Source organism: Acanthopagrus latus, chromosome 6 (genome assembly GCF_904848185.1).
Source record: "Acanthopagrus latus isolate v.2019 chromosome 6, fAcaLat1.1, whole genome shotgun sequence".
In the NCBI taxonomy this organism is placed as follows: Eukaryota; Metazoa; Chordata; class Actinopteri; order Spariformes; family Sparidae; genus Acanthopagrus; species Acanthopagrus latus.
Window position 1 is genome coordinate 24,057,576 of NC_051044.1, and position 25,663 is coordinate 24,083,238.

A 25,663-nucleotide genomic window follows, 5' to 3' on the forward strand; every position below is an offset into this window, starting at 1 on the left:
TTAATTTAGACAAATTCAGATATCATTTCATTCTTATGGTCCCGAAAAACAGCAACAATAGTAAAAACAACCAATTCCGGTCAATAAAAACAACCTTCCTTCAACCTCAACCTCCACCCCCATTATCATCACTGCCATCATCCACCCATCCATGGCCTTGCTTCAGCCTTGTTCTCATTCATGGTTCACCTGCTGTGTGTCAGAAAAACATGACAGTGCCACCAGAACAGTGTCAACACAGCCACTGTTTAGTGTGGGAATGCAAAGAAAGCCACCCAGGGGCCCAGAGAGGAGGGGCCACGAGGTGACACTGACCCAGGACAGAGTGACGCGCGTGAGGGGCAAATGCCTAAGGGGTGGGGGATATTTCTTTATCCACTGGGAGCAAGAAGATAGAAAGAGGAGTTTAAGGGGGAGAGGATTGAAGTGGGAGAACAGCGGTGGAATTAGACTGGCTTTACCCTCATGTGATGTAATTGGATTCCTCGCAATATGGGCTTGGGGAGAAGGATGGAGGACAGGAGGAGGTGACTGAAAGGAGAGAGAATGAGGTGGATGACAGGAGGAGGAGGAGAGGGGTGCAGAACAACAGGGAAGAGGATTGATTTCAGTTTGAACGGCAGAATGAGTCCCAGGGGAGGGAAGGGGGCTTGGTTGGCCGAAAAGCCCCGCCAGGTTTTGTTCCTCGGCTCCTTGGGGCTCCTCCAGCTCTGTAAGGCTGAGTCGAGCCAACCACAGCCTGCTGGGTGAAACTATACACACCCAGATTTTTATGAACCACAACGTTTTCTGTTCAATCAGAAAAGGGAAAGAGAGCTCCCCGGAGAGGGAAAGTGAAAAAGAGTGAAATTAAGTTAAGATGGGTGTGAGCTAAAATGCTAATGAGGGCGAAATGAGGTAATCTCTCTTTGTTCTTTCCGGTTCCCACGACCTAAAGCGCAGAACATTAAAATCCCTGCTTGTTATTTTATTTCATAGTACACAGAAATGTGTGGCGTACCTTGCAAATTAAATAAATTCAGCCTCAAAAGGAAAAGCATGAAAACACAGACTCCTCCCACACCCTACTATACTACTGTTGTTTGCACTCCACATGCCAAATTATCGGTAACAGATGTTCCCAGTTTGCAGAATGAACAGACACATGTAGTGAGATCTTCAAATACTATACATCCATGTCAGAGGCTGAAGTTGAGAAGACATTCTGTTAAAGTCAAATTTAAAAATAAAAGGTATCTTATTTTGGAGCAAACAACTTCAGTTACATAAGACGCTTTATGTCAGTGATGAATGTGGACGTACTCTCGTTATGTGACTCAGTCAGACCTTCATTGTCCTCTGCCTGTCAATTATTCAACTATAACCTGAGTGATGGCTCTGTGTTTGACCTGGGCTGTGGTGCTGAGCGTTCTATCCACAGTCAGGTGGACCGAAATACGTCTCTGCGCAGCTGGCGCTTAGCAGGGCAGAAACAAGTCAGAGAAACAGGCCAGATGAGCAGGTACACACACACTAACTCACAACTAGCCTGTCTTCCTGTGTCTGCTCTAATTCATCTGAGTGTCAGGCAGATGGGAAGCGTGTGGTGGGGTTGATGTGTGTGTTTGTGCCTTCTAGCTGCCAAAAAGAGTGAGTGGAGGTTAAGCCAGGATCACAGCTTGTTTGGACGATTCCCCCCACGTTTACTGGGCCACGTTTAAGTGACCAGCGCTGAATACAGGTTGGCTACATTTTGATTTATTTATTTATTTTTTTTTTTTTACAGGACAGTGCTGAGTGGAGCTATCAACTATGAAATGTATACATAATTCAGCACATTAACTGACATGGCTTCATCTGTAGATATAAAATATAAGACTTCCATTGACATTGTAGCCAAGCCACATGTGTTAATGATAAGAATATTGCCTACGGCTGACATTTCATGACCAAACAGTAGCTGAATACGGAACCACTGCTGACTCACAACCAACAAAGACACAATCGCCTGTGGAAAACGGTATCAAAATATAGAGCCCGTCTATGTTTAGAGCGGCAAAACAAAGTCACTTTTATGACCTTGCTTGTGCCTTTTGGCGCACAATGATTTGGGCAACAGTAAAGAGCTTTATTTAGACCACACACAAGCATGTATGCCAGCACGCACACACACACACACACACACACACACACACACACACACACACACACACACACTCACTCACACTCACACACAGGGCCTGTGGTCAAGAGCCTGGATACTTTGAGAACAAAGCAACACATTTTTCCTCTGCCCCCTTCTTTACAATGGGGAGCTGAGCTCTGACATCATTTGTTTAAAACTGCATTCATATATAACTCCTGTTTTCCTGTGGAAACATTAATGCTGCTCGCCTCTGCTGCTCCCACACTCTTTTAAGTAAACTCAGGGTAGACTTACTTGCACATACAGTCTACATTAAGAGGAGCCTGCGTTTGAGCCATCTGTAAATCCAACTGGATACATTTCAGATATGATACAGAAATTACACCTCTTGGCCAAAGCTCGATTAAAATATTCCCACATGTATGATGACTGAAGGAAATCATCATCAGACAGTCTGTCCTGCTAGTCCTGCCTTCTGCCGACCTATAGCTTATCTGTGAGTACAAGCCGAATGTGGGTCAAAGGTGCAGGAGAGCACTGATGAATCCACTTCTTAGGGCTTCCTAAACCACACATTTCTATTCACCACTGAGAGGATTGGAAGGAGGCTCCGAGTACTCTGAAACAGTGTGTGGTGCAGTTGTCAAAAATATCATTACTCTGTTTTGTTACATTTGAATATGTGGAACAGCTTCAATACTCACTTTCCTCAGTATCCATACGACCGAACCAGCCGCACTTTTTTGCTCACTCTTCTAGTCGACAGTGAGTTGACACACATGCACCACACATACACCAAATTCCTCCCATTCTTCTGAACATGGTTAAAGGGTAAATTAAATTATACACTGTTGTGCATGCAATTTTTAGATTTTTTTATTCAATCAGTGTTTGACTGCCTGTTAGAGTCTAGGTAATTAATGACAACGTATAATTTGTTCTGCTGTGGTTTCAAAATGCTCTGAAAATAGTTTTCACTTCTCATTAATAGCATTAAACATTTCTAATGTTTTGTCTAAATCCTCAAGAGATGTAATTTATCATAGTTTAAAATAAAGGAGAGCAGCAAAGCGTCATGTTTGAGAACCTGGAACCATCATTCGTTTTGCATTTTAGCTTGAAAACTGATGATAGATCAACTATGAAAATACAGTAGTTGCTGATTAATATATGATCAATTAACTGATAAATCATTGCACTCTGGCTGGATATGGATCGGAGGAGAATATACAAGCTCTATGACGCCAATACTGTAAATCTTTATTTGATTGTTAATTGGTAACAACTGTTGAGATAAGACAGCTAACCAGATTTTCCCTTCAGAATGACTTAATCTTTATACTGTCAACCTTGAAAATTGATTAAAAAAAAAAAAAAAAAAAAAAAAATCACAAAATGAAAAGTGTCCAGCACACCAATGAGTAGAAGAGACTCTAGACCAACCAGACTTTGACAACAATGCTGCTGTACCTCACCGTCTGTGCAGAGAGACAGCAGGAATGTGGTCCGTCCAACAGACGGCTAAACAAAGTTATCTGCCCGCAACATCATGAGACTAAAAGCATCTCCTCTCCCCACCACTGTTTATCTACCGCTTTCCAAGTCTGTGTGAGAGTGTGTGTGTGTGTATGAGAGAGAGAGAGAGAGAGAGAGAGAGAGAGAGAGAGAGAGAGAGAGAGAGAGAGAGAGAGAGAGAGAGAGAGAGAGAGACTGGGAAGATTTTATTTAGTAATCAGCCAAGCCCCTGGAGATGACCGGCGCCTCGGGATTTAGGACCCCGTTGCCATGACAACTCAAAGGTCACCTGACACCAATCACCTCGGACGTCATGTTTACACTCGCCAGATGAACAGAGGGCACAGAGTGTATCTAAGGGTGGTATTTAACCAGCGTAAAGACAACACTGGCCAAAACTCAAGACCCGTAATCAATCTCTACCTCAATCTTCCAGAGAGGTTTGAGTGACCACATGGGAATTTGCATTTACCAGTGAGGAAACGAGAGTGCAGTGAAAACAGGGCCATGTACAGGTGTGGTCACATTTTCAGGAAGCAAAGCAGCCTGTGATCTCTAATCTTTGTGATACGTTCCGCCATCAGGCACCACCCACTGCTGACAGGTGCAGCGGAAGTATGCTGTAGTTTCACCCAAACCTGCCTGACTAGATCGGCAGTGGAAACACACACACACACACACACACGTACATCCCATTAACTATTTTACCCTTGTGTCACATAAGTCTACACCTATGATTTAAGAAATGCTGCTTTGCATGTCTGTCTGTCTGCTCCTGCAGCTGTACCAGTGCATGAGCTTCAATACAACTGAGCTCTAACCAAGCCTCCCACTTCTATGTTCATCTATTCCTCCAGTTGTTCCACTTGTGTTGTAAACACCTCATAAAGAATGCCTGGTACCGGCATGTTCTTGTGCTGACGGCACACCAGAGACGTTGTGTAGACAAACAGCAAAACAGCTCAAACTGGCTGTATAGGATTCCACCCATTCCTACCGAAAGGACAATGAACCGGCTGGGCTAATAATCATGACTCGCTGGCAGCATGGGTGGAGTCTTTAGACTGCAGCTAGTATTTTACCATCCTCACATGCTTAGATTTTTCTAGAAATAACAACACATGGGCTGTTGTGTTGATGGGATATTCTAAGCCTCAGTAATGTCAAAAAAATATTGACTGTGTAACTTGATATAAGTGATTATCAATTGATTTCATCATGCCCTACATTTGGGATCTACAGGTCCAATTGATGAGCCCTGTTTTTTACGCCTGTATTAATTCACATTTTGGCAACCTGGCACAATTAAAAGTATGCTGAATTAGCTAATAGCAGTTCAGGTTTACAGTGTACCTGTGGATCTACGGAAAACCATCACTGGATTATTTTCATCCTGAAGAAAACTTAAAAAACGTGCAAAATCTCAGGCAAGAAGCATCTTTTTATATTATTTCTATGCAGATTTATGCGACTTTACCTTTAAACATAAAAGAGATCAGAGATTATATGCACCCTGTGTAAGTGTAAGTCAAGTTTAACAAAAAAAAAATAGATGCATCATGTCAGATACATACAGGCATTCAGATCAATGGATTTTGATACAGACTCCAAATCATCAAAATACCAAACTCAATCAGCTTGATTCAAGATACATTTTAAGGGATTTCAGTCTGTTTCACATTGATAATTTCACAGTGGCAATGCAGGGAGAAAAGAAAACTCTTGGTACGCAATAGTTTTAGATGACTGTGCCTTTAAATGTTCTGAGCAGATGGAGCAGATATTGACCAACAAGACTCATTGGGGTGTAATGGCAGAGAAGGGGAGGGTTGAGCATGAATAACAAACCAAACAAATCCGCCACTCGCCTCATTTCATTATCTTCAAACAAACAAATGGACGGCAGGAGTCAGGTTTTAGAGGATGAGTGGCGTCACCAGTTGGCAGGTTTTATCCACACACATTTCACTGGCTTTGTTTATATTTCAACACTGAAAAATGAAACACCACGCCTGCCAAACGTGTCCCAAACACCACCTTACAGAGCAGGACTACTTTTGAACATCAAGCAGGGCATGGTGGACAAACATGGCGTAATGATTGAGGAAGTGACACACAGGAAGCAACAGACAGTCAGAGATAGTGAAAATGGATCTGAAGGGGAAACCAGACAACAAAAAAAGTCCCCAGAAAAGGAGACAAGAACTCTAACAGCCGAGCTCAGTAACATATGACAATGCTGAAAATTACTCTGCTTATCACAGTCATTCCCTCTCCAGCTTCCCAGCTGTTTTCTCTGATAACATTGTTCAGAAGCGTGTGGTGCTTTCTGTGACCCTCAAGTGTTTTGGGACCAACACAATACGACGCTTGTAATAAAGTCCCTCTTTGGAAACGACTCGAAACAGGCCTGTCATGTGCACTGCTAAAAAAACCAGAGTCAGTGTGACAGAGAGAGACTACTATTTTGCCACAGTGACTCAGCAAGCAACTAGGCCACAATCCAGTTCCGACTGTCCCCTTATCAGCCCATTTACATCAAGAATAATAGAAATCAACCCCCCCTGAAAAGAAACAGTGTGTCTGCAAGTGCTCAGATCCTAAGAGCCCCACAGGGAAATTAGATTTCCTGTCTAATTTATGAGCTCTGGAGCCCAGCAGAGCTTCAGGTCACAGAGGGACGTATGTGTTCGGCAGCAATCTTATGCCTCTTTGCGCCGATGAGTTTTAAAGAAAATAGGTGATTCTCTATGTGTTTTTAAACAGATTGCTGCAATACATCAATGGTACAGTCATTTCATGGCAAGGTGCATCGAGTGAGAACAAACTGAAGAGTGGGGTGGAAGCCTGAGAGAGTGAGAGATCATATAAAATGGCATGCTGATGTTGCACTTTGTGTTTACAATGAAGCAAGTGGCTAAGCTGGGGCAGTTTCACAGCTTCACAAGCAGGTAGATAGAATCCTGGAAAATGATGTCAGGTAGATAAGCACAGACAGACAAAGTCAGAATATACAAGCTAAGGATATGATAACATTTCAGGCAAGCTCATGGCAAACCAGGTGAACAATTTACGACTTTCTTTTCAACACAGCCCACAATGTGTCCGCAAGGTTTCCTGCAAAATTAAATGACATTAATTCTCAATGATTGTGCTTAACTTCCCCCGAGTCTCCGGGCCATTGTGTTCTCCTATAAATCCAGCAGACAGAGAGGAGAGTTTAAGGCAAGGTGCAGCAGCATTTGCTGGAATACGAGCCACACCAGGGCCTATAAAATAACTGTCAGTGACACACAGCAGACACCTGAGAGACTCAAATACTTATCTGGGCCAGCTCCAGCTATGTAAACAGAGCATTCCTGAAGAGAACAGAGTGCAGGGAGACCATGTGCATGTGTGTGTGCACAGACAAAGGCTGAGAAAGACAATATCCCATCATGCAAACTTGGAGAAAAATATTTGCATGCAAAAAAAATCAACATGTTTATCCTAAAGATCACCACCATACCCCACATCTGACCCAACTCACAGCTAAAAATCACATGGTACCTACATTAAAGCCTTGCAGACAGCATCAACAGTGTCCCATGTGTGGTAAACCTCAAGCTCCACAAAGCATCCGTAAAGACTGGCGACAGTCAGTCAAGGAGCTGCTGAGCAGTCATTAAACGAAATGAAAATATAGGCCTGATGACGGCGCCTGGATGGTCTGTGTCGAGTCATAATCCTGCTGTATGGCGCAATTTCCATACGGGTAACCGATCAGGCTCGTCCCGCTGGGCATCACGGGCAGTGACATGCGGTCAGCAGGCTCACACCAGAGTACCTTTTCCCAGGTTTCCCTGCTGTCAAAATGTGATTTCAGGCAGATTACCCAAACCCACACATGGCTGCTCCAGGTTGATAGTACAGCCTCTCTGAAAGCAGAGCATTTTATAGCATACATTTAAAGTTTTGCGAGGCCTGTGTTTGACTTTTAATTTCAACTACAAAGTCCAGAGTAGTTGGCTTCAGAATTTGTTTACAACATTTATGTGAGAAATGGGTGTTTCTCCTTGAAACATGAAAAACTTATATATACTGCTTATCATAAAGCCAAGCTGGCCTGTCTCATAACAATTGTTCAGTGAAGCGTAGGGAAGCAATTTAAGCAGCGACACCAGTACTTCATGGCGTCTGGTCTATAGAAGATCAGAGATGGGAAGAAACTAGACGGGCAACATACTGCTCACAATATATAGGTCACCTCAGCAAGACTGTGAACGCCAACAGGAATACTGTAGTGATACCACAACAATTTAAAACTTAGCCACTTAATACAAGAGTCGACAAGATAACACAGTTAAAAGCCACATTAAGCCTCTCTGCTGTCAGCAGGTTGTAAAGTGGTAAGTCAGGTCTGTCATAAACAGAATACAAGTTCATAAATTATTTTTTTCATCATGCAATATATCTAATATAATAGCAGCTGCTGTTGGAGGGATTTAACTTGATATCATTCAGGAGAGGACTTAGCGGGCAAAATAAGCTCATGAGTTGTGGTGAAGATGTACCATATTTTCTTTGAGAGCAGGATTATCAAAAGCATGTGAAAATGTGTCGTCAGGCTGCGAAACACTAACAAACTGCTGTAATGCTACGTCCAAGATCTACCATCAGGTTCATACCCAGCTCTGATTAAAAAGTAAGAAGTATAGCAGAGTGAGTGAGCTGCTGACACTGACATATAGAGAGATGAGACATTAACATCTGTGACCAGCGCCGACAGTGAAGAGAGAAGATGGACACCGGTGACCTCTTAATTAAGACTCAATCCTTTTCCTGTCTTTGCTAATTAGTCTCTGCTTGTCTAATTAAGCTTCCATCAGTAAGCTGTCACACTCCCCTCATTGTACTGTTCGAACGAGGCCTGTACAGTAAATGATGAGGGCACAAGCTGCTTCTGATGGTGAAAAATGAGAACAGAGTCTCTCTATTGTAGTTCTGTAGTGACCTTTAAGTACTCATATGCGTACTGACCTTTATGTTCCACTATCAGACACACAAACACACACTGTAGGGCAGGGCGACTTTGTGCGGCCATGGCGCTGCCCAGACAATCAAAACAGTGAACTCTGTGCTATTAAAAACCACTTGGGTCGAAATATGCAAATCTTTTTCGACTTTCAGACACATTATATTGTTCTGTATGCCAAGTTAGTGTGAAGAAAGGATAAGCATTGTCTAGCACTGCCCCCCTAAAACACTATTGGACTCATTATAAACAGTTTAAAAACAAATGATCAAAATCTATGCATTCTTCTTCCTTTGTAACCTGGTGCCTACATTACCCACAATGCAACTTACTGACTGAATGGCATCACTGGAGGCAATTTATCAGATAACATACAGCTTCCTCTGGAGCCACAAAAGACTTAATCCTTCACATTTCTGTCATGCATGCACTAATACTCTGTGTAAAATTGGTGAAGTTACCCTTTAATGAGGAGTTGTTTAAGTCTCAGATTTACCTCCATCCTCAGTGTTTTGTCTGTAGAAAGCACTTCCAGAAATCTATTTATCCAAATTGAGGTAATTTGAAAACAAGCTGCCAAGATCACAACCAACTCTGCATGAAGCTTTCACCTAACGCTGAATAATTCTCAGAATGGTAGGCAACAACAGCCAAAAGACTTGGCACCAGACAAAAGTTTGGCTGATGAAACAATAAACATGTGGGGAAGAAAACTGTAGAAGTGGCTTGTAAAACTATATTCACAAGAACATGCTTATATGCAGCATGAACATTAAATAACACTTAAGTGACATGAGCTCACTTCTTTGTTGTCTTTAGGCACAATTGAGTATGCACCACTCTTCCTTCTCAGGTTACGTTTCAGAGACCAGACAAACAAAGACAGTCTTCTGTGTGTGGTCCTCGGCATATATTGAATCATTTAGCGTGCGTACCGCGAAGTTGAAGAGGCATGAAATTACTGGAAACAATAGACTTTAATGTGAGTGGAACAGGATCTGTGGTGATTGAGTCACAGTGAGTCCCCAGCTTCAGGGGACACACAGCTGATGCACAGTCACCACGCAGAGCCAAACCGTCCAACACAGGGGTATCAGATAGTTGCCATAGCTGTAAGCCCTGAGCTGCTATACAGTTATTACTGTACACCCATCAGCGCTGGGAAGCCACCTGCTCAGCTGATGACACAACCATATCTCCTCTGTCATCGTGGATGATCCGAACCGAAGCCATTTGGTGTCCTGAAGGCTTCCAGCTAACCGCGGCAACACATGTGCTTTCTCAGTCAAGGCTGGTCAGCATCACACATGCTGATCATTCCAGATGGGAGAGCAACAGGCACCTTTTCTTGACAGTGTACTTCACCATCTATTTACATCAGTACAAACTTAGGTCTTCTTAGGTTTCAGAAACATTGCCCACCAGGTCATTTTGGTGACAGTGCAACTTGTTTTCCCTGGAAGATTTAAGATATACATTTTAGGATTACGCATTATGTGATGGGCTATTTCTTAGCTGGGAGCAGTATTCTCTTGACAGCTCGGCTGGCTGCCTGGCATCTGTGACCAACAGCCACATTAAAATAGAACCAATCACAGTGTTTGCTCACAATAACCCCTGCATCAGGTACCTTACATACAAGTACATTTTCTTTTTACATGATGCTATTTCAAATAAATGTTTGATGTTTTCATACATTGCCAACACTCAGACTGTGTGTTATGTTGGAGACCTAGTTTACCTACTTAACCCACAGACTTCAGAAAATAACAGCTTACCCAAAACTAGCAGTGAGTCCAACCAGCGGCGAGGTGTTGCTGTTGGGTAGATTTGGTTTATTTAAGTGTGCAAAGCAACATAGAGTACATAAAATAAAGCACAGTAGACTGCTAGATATATTGGACCACTCGGTTTAACTATAGCCGTGTCTCACTTTGGCGGCCGCATTTTTCAAAAGACCACATGTATCACAGCAGTTCTGTCAGTTCAGTCATACAGCATTGTATTTTGAAACTTTCAGTCATTCAGCACATGTGGTGTCAGCTTTTCAACAGCCAGCATTCACAACCCCAAGTTCTTCAGAACTTGCTTTCCCTAGTTTTCACATCTTGTTCCCCAGTCCCTACATACACATATTGGTTCATACTCCTACTTGTACACTGTTTGTACTGTTAGACTGTACGAAAGATTAAACTGTAACTCTGGAGCATTTACGCTGTAAATCGCATGTTGTAATCTAAAGCGTTACCAGGCATTGTTGGGTATGGCAACTAATCTCCAGTCCATAAGAGCTGTTGAGTGGTCCAGAGTGGAATTCTTGGATTATACTTCATCCAGAAGACACTAATAATTATTTTAAAAAGTCTTCATCAATAACATTCTGAATTAGACACATAAGGAACTGATAATCAAAGTAGCTATCTTGCTTCTTTCTCATCTCTGTGGAGAGCTGTCATGGGTAGTACTGACAGAGGCTGACAGGCACAGAAGCCATTCATTGCTTCATATCTTTTACTCTGTCTTTCATTCAAACTCAGTGCTGACTGAATAATGTTGAAGTTCTGCTTAAACTGAGGAAAAGTGTTATCAAGCCAGCCTCCATAACTGCAATATACATCATAATATCTAACCACAAAGCTTAACACGAATTAACACATCGTCCTTACTTCAAATCTCTCTCTTTTTTACCCATAATCCACCACCCTCTCCCTTCACAGTGACGGCCAGCCCACACAAAGCTGACCACAATGCTTTGCCACACACTGTCATACGTAAGTGCTGTGAAGCAACCTGTTGGACAATTCTTTTCATTAGGAGACTTAAGCAGGAAAAGGACAGGGTGGGGGACTCGGGCACAACGGGCTGCCCCATAATAAGAGCCGCCACAATTCCCATATTCAGCTGACAATGAGCGTGGAGAGAATAGATGAAGACTTGAGAGGGGAGCGATACAGAGAGCAGACAAGATGAATAGAACGAGGAAAGATGAGGAGGTGGAGGAGGACTAAGGCAGAGTGGTTCAGCGAGGCATTGTTGTGCGAGCTGCATAATTGCCACTGCAGGAAGACCCTGAGAGTTTGGGCCTGTGTGTGTGTGCGCGCGCGCGCATGTGTGTGTGCTCAGTGCCGCGGACAAACAGACAGCCTCGTGCCTAAATCCTCTTAATCAGGGCTAGACTGTTCTCTAAACCTGGAGATACTCCATTGTTTTGTCTGCGTGTGCACACGAATGTGCATGAGTAAGCTTCCCGAAGACTTCACATTAATGGGATTTGTGTAAACAGAGCCCAAGGCCTCAACCAGAATGTAATTAATTAAGGGTAAAGAAGCAGACAGTGGAAGAAAGGCCGGGTTTCTCAAGGAACCCAAGAGAAAACGTATAGATTTTACTGGGTGCAACCACAACTACAAAAGGTAACAGGCTGACAGTCAGCATTTACAACAACGAATTAACGCCATGTTAAGCTTCTAAGTGTCTTCTGACAAGCTTGTATCTCAAGATGTCAGACATGTTGCGTCACATGACAGAAACTTGAGGTGGCGTTCCGAACGCACAAGCACTTAACTCTGCCTCTTTGTGCAGAAGTCCCTGCTGAATTAATGAGCAAAAAACTTATAAAACCTTCAACTTTTCAAGAGAGCAGCGGCGCTTTTTCTTGGACGCATCCACTCCCTCGTGGGTCTAGTCTCAGCCATATTAATAATGCCCACAGCCACTACCAATCCCATCATTTTGCTTCCTAGTCGTGCCCGCTGCAGGCCTAACCACATCTCATCTGAGTTGAACAGCAGCAGAGCTGACAGAAAGACTTGGCTATGTCAGCCTCTCTGGCACGCAAAAATGGGCACACATACATCCGCACACACCATGCTGCTATCTGCGAGGCTTGCAAATGATCCCATTCCTGACTTAACACAGGACACATAACAAGAACTGCCTATGCTCAAACACTGTTAAGAAAGAGCGCGCAACTGGCAGAGAGACTGTGAGGCGTCAGCGACTTCTTTAGTGACTGCAGGTTGGTACAATATTTCACCACTCAGCTGCCAACTCTGCCCATTACACTGAACAAAAGGCTGCTCTGATACTCATTATTTGGTGCTACAACAAGCATAACACTCTATACCTGAAAAGGTGCTACAAAGTTTAAGCAGCAACTCTGAACTCAAATTAAATAAATGCATTCAAACACAGACTCAGGAGACGTTGGTTCAATGCCATCAGCACTGCTGGTTTAGCTTAGCCAAGTTTCTGTGGACAGTGGAGTGTGGCAGTCACAGAATGGAGGATGTCAATCTACCCAAAACACCTTATAACTTATAACTGTTTTTGAAAGGCTAAATGGCAATAAATGTGGACTGAAGCAGAATACTCCTGGACTTTACACCTCTCTGTAGTTATTGGAAATGATTCGATCACACAAATGTAAAACAATCAGTATTTGACCGTGGTGATACTTCGAGCAAAGTTTCACGTTGTGTCGAGCCTTCTTAGTGTTTTAAAAATAGCGATTGTGATGCTAGCGTAAAAGTGCCCCATGCACTCCCATTGAAAATGAGTTCAAGCTAAAAACGAAAATATGGTCAATCTCAAAAGTTCCTCTTTCATCATAATTATGCTTTTACACGAAGGTTTGACTCATATACATTCACAAAAAAAGCCTAGTTTGCATTTTGGCACAGTTTCACTTTACTAGTTGAGATCATTTATGAACTCAATTAATACTCAATATTTAATGTGAAGGTACTTTTCAAGCAACTGGGACAAAATACATATTTTCAGGATCTCAAAATTCTGTTCCAAGATAGGAGTCTAATTTCCCCACCAGTGAACAAACGCAGCTGGGGGGATTATGCTAACCAAGCAGCCGGATTGACTGAGTGGGAATAAGTGAAGGCCTTTTTTTGAGAAGATTTGTCAACTCATCCGAAACTTTGGCTAGGTTAACCGTTACATTGGGTACTGAACCAAAGCAGCCTGATATTAAGCTTGGGGCTATAATTTCCCAGTGTGTCCTGACACTTATAAGGAGCTCAGTATTTCATGGTTTGACGGATTGGGGCGGGGGGGGGGGATAAATAGGAATGAATGCAAAGCACGATGAAATGACCCTGAGGGACAAGGTCCTTGAGAAGTGGCCACTAAGGAAAGAGAGTGTTGACAGATTTCCTTCAAACTGGTTTCAAAATTGGACTGAAAAGGTGAAACTGTGGTGGAATCTCTGGGCGTTCCTCAGAAACCCACTCCTCTGCTGTGCATGTGTACAATTTGAGGACCCTGGATAAGAGCAGTCTTCAAAGGAAAGGAAAGGGACCTGCCTCGCAGCCTCCCCCAGCTCTTCTCAACTCACTGTCGTAAATTAGTCGGCCTTTCTCTTCCTCTGACAGAGTGTGTAACAGCAAGTGCCAAGTGTGACCAATTCCCATTCACACTCAATACAACAGCCTACACTTGAGCTAATTAGGTAAAGAAAGACGATTCTTCAGTAAACAAGAGTAAAGGCTGCGCACATGTGCGTATGTGCCTCTTTAGGGGGATTACAAAAAGGCACTGCATTAGTGAGACAGCATTTCATGGTCTATTTAGTCGCTACACTTTATTTAAACGTGGAGCTTAAGCCGAGCACCAACGCACACACAAACACCAATTCCACTCAAAGTAGGCGAGATGCTTTTACTGTACACATGTGACTTCTATCTCTCCCCCTCTTTCTCGTGTCCCACACTCGCTCACATATAAACACACACACCCTCAAATTGAAGCCAGAGATCTTTCCTAAAGCCGGGGTGTACGAGGGAGGAAGTGAAGTCGTTCCACCGCTGTCAGAGAATACAAAGGTGGAAGAGCGGCTGGGGCGAGGAGGGCTGTCCGACTTCCTGCTGAGAGAAAGGAAATAAACACTTCCATATGCAATCCCTGCCAGAAACACTCACACACGCACACACACACGCACACGCACACACACACAGAGCTTGGCGTTTGTGCTGTAACATGGTGTTGTAAATATGAGCAGCAGGGCCCTAGTTAGCAACACACGCCACCATATGAAAGGGAGAATATTTTCTGCTTCTAGAAATTTATAGCTAGTAAGACCTCATTCATCACACCACCTCCATAATCTAACACTGCTGGGGGAGAAACACGCTCCTCTGAAGCAGTAGTTCTCTGATTCCCAATTGGTTTGAGAGAGCGATGGTTGGTTTTATGTGAGGAGGATTCAAATTTCCAGTGTGTGTGAGAGTGTGGTCACATGCAGGCAAAAAAGAAAAAAAAAAACCCACACACAGCGCGTCTCCTGCCCGGGGAAACCCGCGAACTCGGGGCCACTGTGCCATTTTTCATGTCCAGTAAACACAGACGCAGATTCATACGCACATATTTGTTTTACAAAGCTTGTGAAGTCAAAAAATACAAGAAGCTTTCAGGCTTTTCAGAGCAAGTGCAGAGATACATTAGATTAAGAAAAACATTAAATCCTTACAAATATAACATATGATGATGTCTGCAAGTACGATTCATACGTGCAAAATATTTTCTGTACTGCCACCTAAATATAACGTAAGAAGATCACCAGGGAAAAATTATTATGGCCTATAAACGAGGATGTTTACTAAGCTAGTTCACTTTTTTGTAGCCACATGACCTGTCAGGTGACTACAAAAAGTACATGGGTACCTGTATGGTGTCTCTGCACTCGCTTTATGTCTAAAGAAGGACTTGGGCCCAAAACGTACACATGGAGGTAATACATGTTCATCAGGGCCCCAGGGTGCTGCTGTTGTGGTCGCACATGCACCCAGACATCTTCCCAGTGCAGCTAAATATTTTCACTGGTCACATCATTTTTAGCACATAGCAGACTTTGTACATGTACATCTTGTGTGGGTGTGTGCGCGCCGTACTGCACTCACATTCCAGCATGCAAACAAGGGACATCTTGAGACATCATAACAATAAATCATAGCAACATGAAAACATATTTTCATCATGAATTTGGTGACTGATCACTTTTTTGTGATGAAAAATTCTGCGATGCCTGTCCCGCATCATGCATTAAGAGATTACATTTCAAATGTATAATTGGTACAGCTAAATTACATGCAGTTGTACCTAAACAGAGAAGTTAGGCGCACAAGAGCAACTAGTGTATGTTAGTTAGTCTGGAGCCCTGCTGTTAATAGTCTCCATCTCTCTGTCCACAGGGAAAATCCCGAACAAGAACACACACACACACTATCATAGATGTTTCCCTGATTATTAACACACCCAACATGTGTACAAACACCACAGAGAGCATGACACTAATCTCCTCTCAATCTGAACCCTCTCTGTTGCGAATGAGTGTTTGTACAAGCACACATTAGTGTGTGATATCTTTAGTGTTACAACGTGACAGAGCCGCATATGTGGAGCAGTAGGTCATCTTCTTATGAAGATTATCCACAAATGAGTTCCGGTGGTTTAGCAGATTGACAAGTCTGAGCACAATGTGACTTTATGTTTGCAAACACGGCATACTGTCTTTGTCATCACAGCACATCTCTCTGGGAGTATCAAACTGCAGCAGGACAGTCGGGGTCAGTAGCTGCTTGTTTAAAAGGGTGAGGAGAGGGCGGGCATGTGTGTGTTTGCATGTGTGGTTTAAATTACATAATCCTGTTATTTTCCCACGACCTCTGCCTAATCGATACACAGTGAAGTGGACTCATCGTGACATGGGCTCAGCAGCAGTGCATGGGGTGTGTTTTCTGCACTTAATATGTGTGTAAGTGTGCTGAACTTTTCACTGACACCCGAAGCAAACACCACAATCTCTGCAGCAGAGCTGGTTAGACTCTCTTATCAGCTCAGACTAGGCCTGCCTCTGTGTGTCTGTGTATGTGCGTGTGGTCTGAACAGAGTGCAGAATGCCCCAACCTAACACTTTTCGACACAACTTCTGAGACGGCTGGCAGTCACCAGCAGTAAATGCTCAGTGAACATCAGCGGGCCAAGACGCAGCAGCAGTACCTCTCCACACATCTTGCTTGATTAAAGTGAGAAAATGGCACAGGCTCCGGGTAAAATTAGGTCATTTAGATTTTACAGATGGCCCTTGTTGCCAAGCATATTTTCCCAATTAGGGCTGATTAGGGAGGGAAAATTCCCAGACAGCGTGAATTATTAAAAACTCCTAAATGGAATCTGATCATGTGATGCCGTATGGTGGTGACACCCGACATCCCCAGATGTGTCCTGGAAAAAGTGGCGGCTGAGAGACTTGTGATTGGCTCAGAGTGAGCGCAAGTTTCCTCTTATTGTCTAAAGTCATTACAAACTGCAGCAAGAGTGGGAGGGGAGTTGATCAACACTGACAGACGTTACGTGAACTGAATTTTTAAATTTTGAATTCACACTGGTGATTTCCCTTAAAAAGTACTTAAAGTAGGGCTCAATAAAGTGACCAAACAGCTTCCTAAGTGCTCCTTATTAGGAAAGAGTCGAGAAAGGCTTTGAAATCCTGCGCTCGATAACGGGCAAGCTTTTGAGAAAAAGATGTCGACCACCTGGCACTGGGATTTATTTACCCCTGCAGTTACTGAACAGGAGACAGCGAGCTCCCCGCAGCAGTCGCTACAATTCAGAATCTCCTGCAAACCAGTAAACAATACTTAACTCAAGAACCTGAACTTAAACGAAAAATACAGATATTTTCTAAATCCCAGCACTTTCAATCTCTATTAGAGCCCCTGTGATTCAACTGCACAAGTGTTTTCACTTATTCTGATGAGGCCTCTTCTCAGAACCACATGGAAGTTTACAGCCTGAGGATGACTGGAATCTCCCTAACTGTCCTGTAGTGCTGTACACTTGTCAGGCCGGGACAACTAACCGCCACATCACTTTTATTAGTATTCCTATTTCCCAGCAGGAAACAGGTGATACTAACAGATCTGGAATCATTAACCGATTAGTTTCAACTATTATCAAATTAATCCCAAACTATTTTCATAATCAAATTGATGGATTTGATGGTCATTTTTTGAGGAAAACAAAAAGTAAAAATTCTGATCCCAGCTATAAACCAAACAACTAAATGAGAAAATAAACAAGAGATTAATCAACATGAAAATAACCATTAGTTGCAGCCTTAGTTACTAATAACCTGGTTTGGGGAGTAACAAATATATGGAATGGGACAATGTAATCAGGATACATAAAAAAGTAATTATTCCGGTGTCAAAAAGCAGCAATTAGGTTGCGGATAGATGCAGGGAAAAAAGGATTACAATCACAAAAGAGAGAACGATACTCTGGACCATAACCACGAACATGTGTACACATTTCAACACTTCACCAGTCCCACACAACTTCACTCTGGTCTTTAGTGAAACTGAAGACAAAAGCATTGCATTCTTACAGAATACATAGATGTAATCCGAAAGCCAGGAAAAGTATTCCAGCTCCATTACTTTCATACTGTGATATTTGGATTCCATTACAAGAGGTAATTAGTAACTGTATCGAAGTACAGTTTCGTAGTAACCTCCCAGCCCTGCCAAACATTAACAATGACCGTTTTATTCAAGCGTCCCGTGAGCCAGAGTGAACAATAGCAGGGTCATTGTTGACACCTGGGCCTGTTGAGATCTAATCAGCCCATGAGTGAAAACACCTGTGTGCAGGACCTTCAATCTTCTGTCCTCACTTCAGTGTGTTCCATGTGCTGTCACGCCACTTTGAAATTTTAAAAATATTAAATATTGGTGTCATTAAAGTTGCTGCATGCTGAATTTTTAAGAGAAATCTAACTGCATTTTTACTGCCATCAGACAGCAGAAATTAATCAGTGATATCTGCTGGAGACTTGTTCAGCTGGAGGTCTTCTCCATCACTTTATAGGGTTAAAGAGATTTTCCCCCAGCTTTTCACATTGTCTTCTGTTCAACTATCGTACAACATTCCGCCCTTTACTCGCTATATTAACCCTGATGTTTCCCCTCCTCCAAATACAATGCAGAGGCATGCAAGGTAGATACTGATATTCACTGTACAAGCAGTGCCTATAAAAAAAAAAAAAAGAAGAAGAAGAAAGTCTGATGCCACTCCTAAACAGGCCGAGCCAATATCGCTGCCAGCGTTCACAGATTATAAACATGTGAAACTGTCCTTGAACAGTCGCTGCTCTTTTTTTCTTTTTTTTCCCCCGTCTCTACAGGATGTTACTGTGGCCCGGGCTGGCTGCGAGCATCCCTTCAGCAGTCTGCTTTGCCATGCTGGGAGCCTGTCAGAGTGGCTCAGTGTCAAAGTGCCCAGCCCTGCTGAGTCAAGCTGACCATGAACTAGCCAGACCGGCAACACTGGCCTGATGTTAGGTGCCTGATGCTCCACTTCCTGTTGGGTGCTAGAGACGTGTTGCCGGTCTAGCCTGTTTGAGGACTCAAGCGGTACAATTGAGCCTTGACACAGAGGGAAAAGATGTAGGCCAACTTTGCTAAGTGTCTGCTTGTTTTGTAGATTACCTGTTCATGAACGGTGATTTCTGAACTCATATTTATGGTGTCACCTCTTGGTCCTACAGAAAGTCAAAGTTTAGCCTAACTTGGATAGCTCAGTTCTCTGTGAAATATCAGACATCTGGAAGGATAAGATTTTTTTTCAGGTGTTGAAATACAGATGATTTGTTATATCTTAAATGCCATGAATGTATACATTATTGGGAGTGGCTTGTCAGTCATTTCAAAGGGATGGAGAGGAGACTGAATGAGTAAACAACGTGTGAATTGTGTGAACGTGGAAAAACCGCGCGCCAAATCCCATTCAAAAATCTGCCAATTTAACGTGCCCTCCGCTCCTCAACAGGTGTACAGGAATGTGACCTCACCAAGTTTCATCTGGCAGAAATTATTTCAACATTAGACACACTTTGAGAATTAATTGTGCAATTTCTTTGTGTGCCGAATTGAGACTTTTTTACTTTTCTTTCGAGGAACAGGTTTGCCACAAACGTTTCGACCCCTGCCATGTTTAAGAGAACAGAACAACTGCAAAAGGTCAGAAGTTTAAACGGAGTTTTGCGTGTGCCGTCACTTCTCCCAGTCCTTACCTTGCCTGACCGTTTTCAACCTGACGGGACCTTTGCAGTTTCTTATCACTGTCTGTATGTCGTACAAGGGTAATCCCGAAATCGAGAGGTTCTCCACCTCCAGCAGCAGTTCCCCTTCGTTTAATTTCCCACTTTTGTACAGGACCACATCCTCGTTAACTTGGCCGATGTAGGCGAACTCTCCGTTCTCCGCGCCGCCGCGCAGCGGCACGTTCAAGTCACCGCGGGCATCTTTGGAGACGGAGCTCTCGCTCACTCTGGAGGTCCAGTGGTTCTTCTTTAACGCGGGTTTGGACATGGTGAACAGTTCAACAGGCCGACGGCGAAAACGAGCCGGGCTCTGAGAAATAGTCGCGGCGGCGGCGGCGAGGCTCACAAAGTAGATTTGTATCCGAGCGAAGCGCAGCAAACTTTCTTTCTGCTCCACAGAAACATGAGTGCCTCTGACAGTACTGTCCCAGCTCCTCTGCCCGGGGCGACGAATCAAGCCATTCCCGTCGGCTCACAAGTCACTCCTTACTGTGGACACATCATTGTCTCACCATCCCCGCAGTTTAATCCACCTTCATCGATGTCATCTTACATCTGCCCACGGTCCCACTCGCGTCTCGTGTCCACTTATTAAATCCTCTCAGTTCTTCTTCTAAACTCACTTTTTAATGGCGCTTCTTTCGTTCCTCCGAGGAACAGCGACTGCACTCTTTTCTCCCCGTGTCCTGCCGTTGACTTTATCCCTGGCTGACACCGTGCTCGGCCCGGTTCACCAGGTACGACGCTCTCTCCGGTGTAGTTAGCGGAGTCTCATTCCCACTCTGGACTCCGCTGTAGCGCTGGGAATGTGTTGCTGTTCGTGCCGCGTTCACGTGCTGTCGGACAGTTCCTAGGTGGAGGTTCACACGCGCGACCCAGCAACGTTCTGCATGTGGTACTTCATGTTATGGACACACGAGGTGGAAGGGATTATTTCCTGCCATCCCTTGTGTAACACTACATGATCTATTCTCGTATTTCTTAATTTAAATGTTAGACATTTTTAAATTTGTTTTTTCAGACTCCAAACTAAAGCCTGCTAATACTCCCACTACTTTCACCATGTATAGACATGCTAAATGAATTGCTGCTCATACACTCCTTAGAAAACAAAACATACTGCACATATCTTCTTGTTAAATGCCACCACTGCGTAGAAAACTGTAAGTAACCAATATATCAGCTGAAACACATGTTAAAGTCACTATATAAACCTTATGTGAAGTCGTTTTTCATCACACATGTACAGGCCATACGGCAAAGCGATGCACTGCGTCAACCGAAATGGAATATCGCAACATTTGTGTTAATATGCGGTGTTTAATTTACATTTCCAACGTGGTATTGAGTTGGGACACTTTGCATGTCCGCAGTCGGAGCCTCCACAGTGCACATGAAGGCAGCAATATTCCAATGAGCGCATGCGTGCTGATCAAAGCTCTATCCTGGCTGTGTCCTCTACATAAAACAGCTTGTGGCTTACCAAAATTAGAGGCTGGTGTCATTTTGTGTTTATTTAGATAATATCAAGCTATTCATTTTGAATATGGAACTTGTGTAAAATTAACTCATTAAATGTAAAATGCATTGTGATTTTATTTGTGAGACATTTTCAGACTTTCCTATTGCAACTAATTGATTCTCTGTGGAGATTTCCGTCAAGTATTTGTCCTTGTTTGAGCTGCTACTCAAGAGAAAATGAGTTATTCACTCAGCAGACAGCAATGTGATTATACTGACCGAAACGCTAATTTGATAATGACCTAGTCTGCCACGGGTTATACCTGCTTGTCAGGATTCTTGGATTTCAGGTTGGACTGGTGGCGCACCATGTTTTCATGTATGGGTGAAACCTCCCCTCTTTGTGCAGACACTCCTGAGTGTTTGTATGTCTGGATCTGCCCCTGGAAACAGAATTGTCCGCCAAATTTGTTGTGACGTTCCCTTACATCATGCTCATATTTTGTGAATCAAAAAAGCTGCAGAAGGCTTTTGAATTTTGTTCTTCTCCAGCGATGCACATTCAGATCCAATAAAAAACTTGTTGGCAACATCAGTCACATCAAAAATTATAGCCGTCATTGCAATTTCCATCCATTATTGCTTTCCCTCCTCATCAGTTGGTGGGGGAAAGACGTGACTCGCGAGTCGCAAACCGAACGAGACAAAGAAATGAGAAGAAACATTAGCTGAAAAGCAGGTTTATGGTCCAAGAAGTAAGTTAGTAAGATGATATGGATGGACACTCAGCTAGATAGACAGCGAGCTAAGACGGCAGCAATGAATACACTGTTTGATGGGATCAGATGAGCCAGGCCTCTCACCTAGGGAACTGCAGATGAGCTTTTCCCAACCTAAAAATAACAGTGTAAGTACTCGACGTCTCATGGGAGTAAAAACCATTGGCCTGGATGGGACAGGAAATAGTAAGTGCACTTTAAAAAGCTGAAAAGGTACAACTTTCTTATCTTCATTCTTCATTCTTTATCAGCCACTCATCCATCAAATGCATGTTTAATATGTGCTCGGTTCATTTCGGTGTCCTCCGAGGGGAAATTCTCTTTGCAGACAATTGATGAACAATAAACATTAAAATATAAAAGTACTTAAAGCAGCGCGGGACGCAGGCGTCATGAATTATGAACATGTTCATCTACAGGACAACGTTAAACTAAACAGAACTAACACTGCACTTCTAACGATCCTTTAAAAAATACATAAACCAGAGGTAAGCTATTAAATGGTACAAGAAACAAAAGAGCTCCTTACCCTATGGGAGTTAGACCACAGCGGTGTGAACCCTCTAATAAAAGGGAAACCAACTTGGAGGAGGGGAAGACGATGATGGACAGACCTGCCGCATGCATCTCATGATATGGTGAGGCAGCAAGAATCCGATACTGGTTTTTCCATCGATCAAAATTCGATTTTAGGGTTGGCGATGTTGGATGTTGATGTCCCCGCGGCCATACACACGACATGAATTGTTTTGATTTGCCAGGAGGAGGCTAGTTACCCACTTGAGGGCTGTTTCCTCTGGTTTAATTTGAGCTCTATTCGCCAAAAAAGGGTTAACGCCAACTCTATGCCAGTTTAAATTCCACCCTCAGTGGTTTCAGGGGCTGATTATAGAAGTAAACAATGAATTAAGTTTTGGACTTGGATGCTGGGTTAGTGCGTGTGTGTGTTTTGAATGTGCACATGTGCCAGTCCCTTCCATCGTGACCTCCAGTGATGGGGAGGCGAGGGGGGGGGCAGGTCACCCAGCTCCTCTGCCAGCTTCCTGTCACAGAGTGTCACCCAAATCAGATCGACAGTGGCAAACACACTGCCACGGGCCCAAAATTTCCTATTCCCTTTCCAGCCATCCATCAGTCCGTATGTGTCAATGTTTTCTCGCCAGTGTTTGCTGCCTCTCTATATTTCACTGTCATCTTCTCTCTGTCGGTGTCTCTCGCACACATTAATAGATGCAAATCGCTGTAAAAATGCGCTACGGCTGCATCTTTTGTTTTTATCCGAGTGAATCCTGCTGTACATGCTACAGCTGTGCTAGGCAGCATGTTGTGGATGCTTCACAACCACGCAACATCACTTCTTTATCAGCTTGAGTGTCACACATATACAGCACGCTATAGGATCTACATATTAAAACTCATTCCCACAGAATACGCAACGTCTGTCAGTGCTGATCTTGAGGAGGCACATGGAAGAGTCGGGACCTTGCCGCGCATTAAAGCAGCGCTGGAACGCGATCACTTCCCGCCATTGTGCTGCTGTGTTATGACAGCATACGTAATGAGGAGGACCTGGATAAGAATGGTTTGTTTATCATAAACTATTATTAGCCGGCATTTCCATTCACTGTGCCTGATGCGCCCGGTGGCGCCGCTGACGAGTAGTGACAGAGTGAACTTAATGGCTACCAGTAATAATGGAGCCTTCAAACCTGACAGCTGCGCTCAGATGACTTTGGTGCTACACTCCGGCGGTCCTCCACCATTAGCTGCTCCCATGATGTACACGCAGCGGCCGACCCATCCGTCACGTCTGACTTTAAGTTGTTTAATGGGATGTAAGCACTGTAGACACAATATTCACACCTGCAGTGTTTACACGTAGTTAAGGGTCTACTTGTGTGATGGATTCCCACATTGAGCACGAGCCTCTCAAGACTGCAAATGTGGAGGAAGATTCTTTTCAAAACACACGATGAACACGTCCGGTTAACGAGGTCATCCTGTCACTCAGTCGCGTTTTATTACATGATGGCGTTGCTACGTTTCATTTGACTTAATGTTACATTTTGATTATGTGCATAACAAGCCAACATACGGACTGAAATGAGCGATGTATTATTTATACAGAGATATCAAGCAGAACTATTATTGCACATCAAATATGAGACTAATATTCAGTTAGATAATATTTTAGGCAGACTGGTTTTCTGCGTTATAAAAAGTTAATGGAAGGAATGTTTTTTTTAGTTTGGCAGAGTCACTAATAAAATAAAAGAGGAAAGCTCAGGCCCGTCATACAAGATAATGACGCTGTCAGATATGGTATCTGGGATTGTTCGTCATGTAAATAAAAAACAATAACATTGTTGAATGAGCTGACAAAGGATAGATTTTTAATTTTGACTAATAGTAATTTTTCCAAAATTCCTCCAAAATTGCATAGCATTTGTGGGCAATTAAAAAGTGAAGAATCACATTTAAGACATCATTATATAGAAAATGGCATTTAGTGCAATGTGGCACAACATTTGGTACAGAATATTTATGGTTCCCAGTGGAGGTTTCCTAATTACTTTGGTGACCCACTGACTTTTTATCCATCACCATTACAACGTAAATCTTTTCATTTGCCAGATACATTGGTTTCTGAGCAAATATCTAAAAAAGAAAACTAAAGAAATCCCATCAGCCCCAGCTGTATGTAGTGTTAAGAGCTGATGAGCAAACAGAGGCACACTAACACGCTAAAATAAGATCGCAGACATGGTAATAAACAAACTGTACCTGCTAAACATCTGCATGTTAACATCACTGTGAGAACATCATTGATGCTTGCAGTTTGATTACATCACTCCTGTCCATGAGGACGATCTCACTGGGCCACCAGCAGTACTGTGAAAAGTACGCCAAATCATACTTAAAAGTAAGGATGCCACGTGAAAATATTTCTTTGCCAAAGATTTAAGTCATCCATGCAAATAGTCAATCTGATATAAAATGTAGAAATGTAAGAAAAAAAAATTTTTTTGTCTCACCTTCAACTCATCAAATACTGACAGTTTAGGATGGTGGCTGACCCGTCGTACAATCCTAGTGCATCTGTTTTTGATGAGTTCAGAACGAGACTGAAAAATCTACTTCTCTTACAAATAGGACTTCTAAGCATCAGAAGAATTTTTTGTCAATAACTGAACTTAAAATAAATTTAACTTAATTATATACATACTTCCAATACTAATACACTATACACTTTATTGATTAGCCCCTGACAGACTGTGTATTCAGTATTCAGCATCTTTCTGTTTATCAGAAATAAGTACTTTTGATCTGAAATTACATAAATTGATTTTTAAACTTGCTACATAAAGTAACTGGTAACAAAAGTTGTCAAATATATGTAGTGGGGTGAAACAAGGTATAATGTTTGCCTCCAAACTGTAGCAGAGTGGAAATATAAAGTAGCAGAAAATGGAAAGTACAAGCACTTCAAAATTGTACGTGAGAAAATGTGCTTGAGAAGAAGGAAATGCTTTGAAGGAGCTGTGGTTGTCGTAGATGCAGAGACTGAGGACTGTATAATGTGATGGCGCCTGACACCTGACCTTTAAAGACATCCATCCTGGAAGGCGCCTCTCTCCTCGTCCTACCAGTCA

General features: G+C 43.0%; 1 protein-coding gene across 8 annotated transcripts in view; it reads right to left on the reverse strand.

The window, feature by feature from the left end:
* magi1b (membrane associated guanylate kinase, WW and PDZ domain containing 1b) overlaps window positions 1-20,634 on the reverse strand; it is a 136,683-nt gene extending 116,049 nt beyond the window's left edge. For 5 of the 8 annotated variants that reach the window (XM_037100385.1, XM_037100384.1, XM_037100380.1 and 2 more), the window contains exon 1: window positions 19,741-20,629. In XM_037100385.1, the coding sequence (XP_036956280.1) occupies window positions 19,741-20,038 (298 nt within the window). In that variant the 5' untranslated portion in view covers window positions 20,039-20,629. Of the gene's footprint in view, window positions 1-19,740 lie in introns of all 8 variants that reach the window. The other 3 variants (XM_037100382.1, XM_037100381.1, XM_037100387.1) reach the window with 2 other exon arrangements.
* Window positions 20,635-25,663: the final 5,029 nt, after the last annotated feature.